The sequence below is a fragment of the Rhagoletis pomonella genome, unplaced genomic scaffold (genome assembly GCF_013731165.1).
Source record: "Rhagoletis pomonella isolate Grant_MI unplaced genomic scaffold, Rhpom_1.0 Rhpom_scaffold_00002, whole genome shotgun sequence".
NCBI classification, from domain to species: Eukaryota; Metazoa; Arthropoda; class Insecta; order Diptera; family Tephritidae; genus Rhagoletis; species Rhagoletis pomonella.
The window spans coordinates 20,500,838-20,503,683 of NW_023458556.1; the positions used below are offsets into that span (position 1 = coordinate 20,500,838).

Sequence of the window (2,846 nt, forward strand, 5' to 3'; positions counted from 1 at the left end):
TGTAAAAATGGCACGTAAATGTCTGTGTTTGTAAATATCTTATATGGGATGGGATACACTACAAGCGCCTCACCGTATGCCTGCACCATGTTGTGCCGCTCTTGCCCACCGCTGCGTTGTGTTAATTACCTAACCAAGCTCGTCGCAACTGAAAAGTACGCAGTTCCGCCCGAAAGTGATCGCCAGCATTTATGTTTATAAATATATACAGTGACGAACAAAAGTATTGGCATAGATAATATTTGGGAATGTACATATGTAGGTATACAAAATTTTGTATTCTAATTTCTTTTCGCAATTTTTTTATAAAAATATAGCAACAAAAAACACAAAAATAAAATTTCTAAACTTTGTACAAAGTTCAGGAAAATTCAAATAATTTGCATACTAATTTGCGGCTTTAGAAATTAGAAAAAATTCTAAGTATGCAGTTTTATAGCACATTAAATTTTAATATAACAAAGTGTAAGTTTGAAGTTGCTAAAAAATCGTGTTGATTTTTGGCAATTTTTTAATTTTTTGTATGGAAGAAAATAATAAGCCGTCCGCAAAAAAAAAAATGCCAAAAATCCAAGTTATAAAACTGCACACTTACAGGTCTATTCTGCACGTTACCGAAGATTTTGCAACCGGAAAATTTTATTACCATCTCATAAGCTGGTAACAAAATATTGCCCCGTGAAATATGCAATGCCAAAATTTCCACAAATGTTCATAGCTGAATTGCGGTGACAAGAAGTGGTAACGTTTTTTGGTAATACAATTTTTCGGTTACAAAACCATCGGTAGATAACGTGCAGAATAGACTTGTTCGAATTTTTATGAAAAATCTGTTTAGAAAGTTCAAATTTATTGAATTTTTCCGAGTTTTGCACAAAGTTTATAGATTATGTTTTTATGTTTTTTGTTGTAGTATGAAGTATTATTATATAAAAAATTCAGGAAAAGAAATTATAATAAAAAACTTTGCATAGATTGTGATAAATTCTGTGTGCCACTACTTTTGTTCGTCACTGTACATATAACGGGTGATTTTTTTGAGGTTAGGATTTTCATGCATTAGTATTTGACAGATCACGTGGGATTTCAGACATGGTGTCAAAGAGAAAGATGCTCAGTATGCTTTGAAATTTCATCATGAATAGACTTACTAACGAGCAACGCTTGCAAATCATTGAATTTTATTACCAAAATCAGTGTTCGGTTCGAAATGTGTTTCGCGCTTTACGTCCGATTTATGGTCTACATAATCGACCAAGTGAGCAAACAATTAATGCGATTGTGACCAAGTTTCGCACTCAGTTTACTTTACCAGAACCAGAAGCCGTTCAAGAACTGCCCATGCATCCCGAAAAATGCACTGTTTGGTGTGGTTTGTACGCTGGTGGAATCATTGGACCGTATTTTTTCAAAGATGCTGTTGGACGCAACGTTACGGTGAATGGCGATCGCTATCGTTCGATGCTAACAAACTTTTTGTTGCCAAAAATGGAAGAACTGAACTTGGTTGACATGTGGTTTCAACAAGATGGCGCTACATGCCACACAGCTCGCGATTCTATGGCCATTTTGAGGGAAAACTTCGGAGAACAATTCATCTCAAGAAATGGACCGGTAAGTTGGCCACCAAGATCATGCGATTTGACGCCTTTAGACTATTTTTTTGTGGGGCTACGTCAAGTCTAAAGTCTACAGAAATAAGCCAGCAACTATTCCAGCTTTGGAAGACAACATTTCCGAAGAAATTCGGGCTATTCCGGCCGAAATGCTCGAAAAAGTTGCCCAAAATTGGACTTTCCGAATGGACCACCTAAGACGCAGCCGCGGTCAACATTTAAATGAAATTATCTTCAAAAAGTAAATGTCATGGACCAATCTAACGTTTCAAATAAAGAACCGATGAGATTTTGCAAATTTTATGCGTTTTTTTTAAAAAAAAAGTTATCAAGCTCTTAAAAAATCACCCGTTACATATGTGTTTACGTAAATAGATAGTTCGTACATTTAATGCATATGTACCTACACACTTACTGGCGCACATACTAAATATGTGGCAATCGCTATTTAACCGTAATAGCAACAGCAACATACATACGTATGAAATTCCTTTGAAGCGATTTTATTTGTTTTCGTATTTGAAATCTAGACTTTTTACTCAATAGCTTGATTTGATTTGTAAATTTGCTTAGTAAGTACAAATGGATTGCTAAAAAGCTTTGCACTCAAAATTATTTGCTTAAGAGTTTTCATTTGATTTTGTTTATACAACTTTTGAAAAATTATTGTACATATACCTAGAACCTCAAATATAATTTCTGCCATTGCCAAACAGCCAGACAACGAGTCAGCCAACTAATCACCACACGTCGACCAATAGACCGACCCAAAAACGAGGGCAACAGAAGGCAAGCAAACAACCTATCAAGTTAACCGTTTTTGAATACGTTGTATGAATCATTCATGTTTGCTTGTTTGCTTGCCTGCCCTAAACGCACCGATCGACCTTCTCTCTTCCCTTCTGCCACTTGATGGCCCTAACCGAATTTTTACGATTTCACAAGCATCTAATTTTTGAGCTCACTTTTTTTTGCAATCATCGTGCCCGCATACAATTGTATGCATTGATTTAGTACTAAACATACCTTGATATTAATAAACTCTTTTACGTTTCACAAAAAATTTTCCACTATACTGGTTAAATTGGTAATGTTATAAAATGCATTGAAAACCAAAAGAAAAAACAACGACCGAGAGATGCACTACCTCGGTTTTGTGTAAAAAAATATTTTTTCGACAGTATCTGCAAGATACTACTCGCACGAATCGTCACACACCAACAATAAAAC

The 2,846-nt window shown here is 35.3% G+C and overlaps 1 protein-coding gene across 4 annotated transcripts in view; it reads right to left on the reverse strand.

The window, feature by feature from the left end:
* LOC118733261 (MAP kinase-activated protein kinase 2) overlaps nucleotides 1-2,846 on the reverse strand; it is a 36,958-nt gene extending 34,112 nt beyond the window's left edge. For 2 of the 4 annotated variants that reach the window (XM_036462592.1, XM_036462591.1), the window contains exon 1: nucleotides 2,582-2,642. In XM_036462592.1, coding sequence (XP_036318485.1) covers nucleotides 2,582-2,640 — 59 coding nt within the window. In that variant the 5' untranslated portion in view covers nucleotides 2,641-2,642. Of the gene's footprint in view, nucleotides 1-73; nucleotides 173-2,581 lie in introns of those variants that run through there. The other 2 variants (XM_036462593.1, XM_036462594.1) reach the window with 2 other exon arrangements.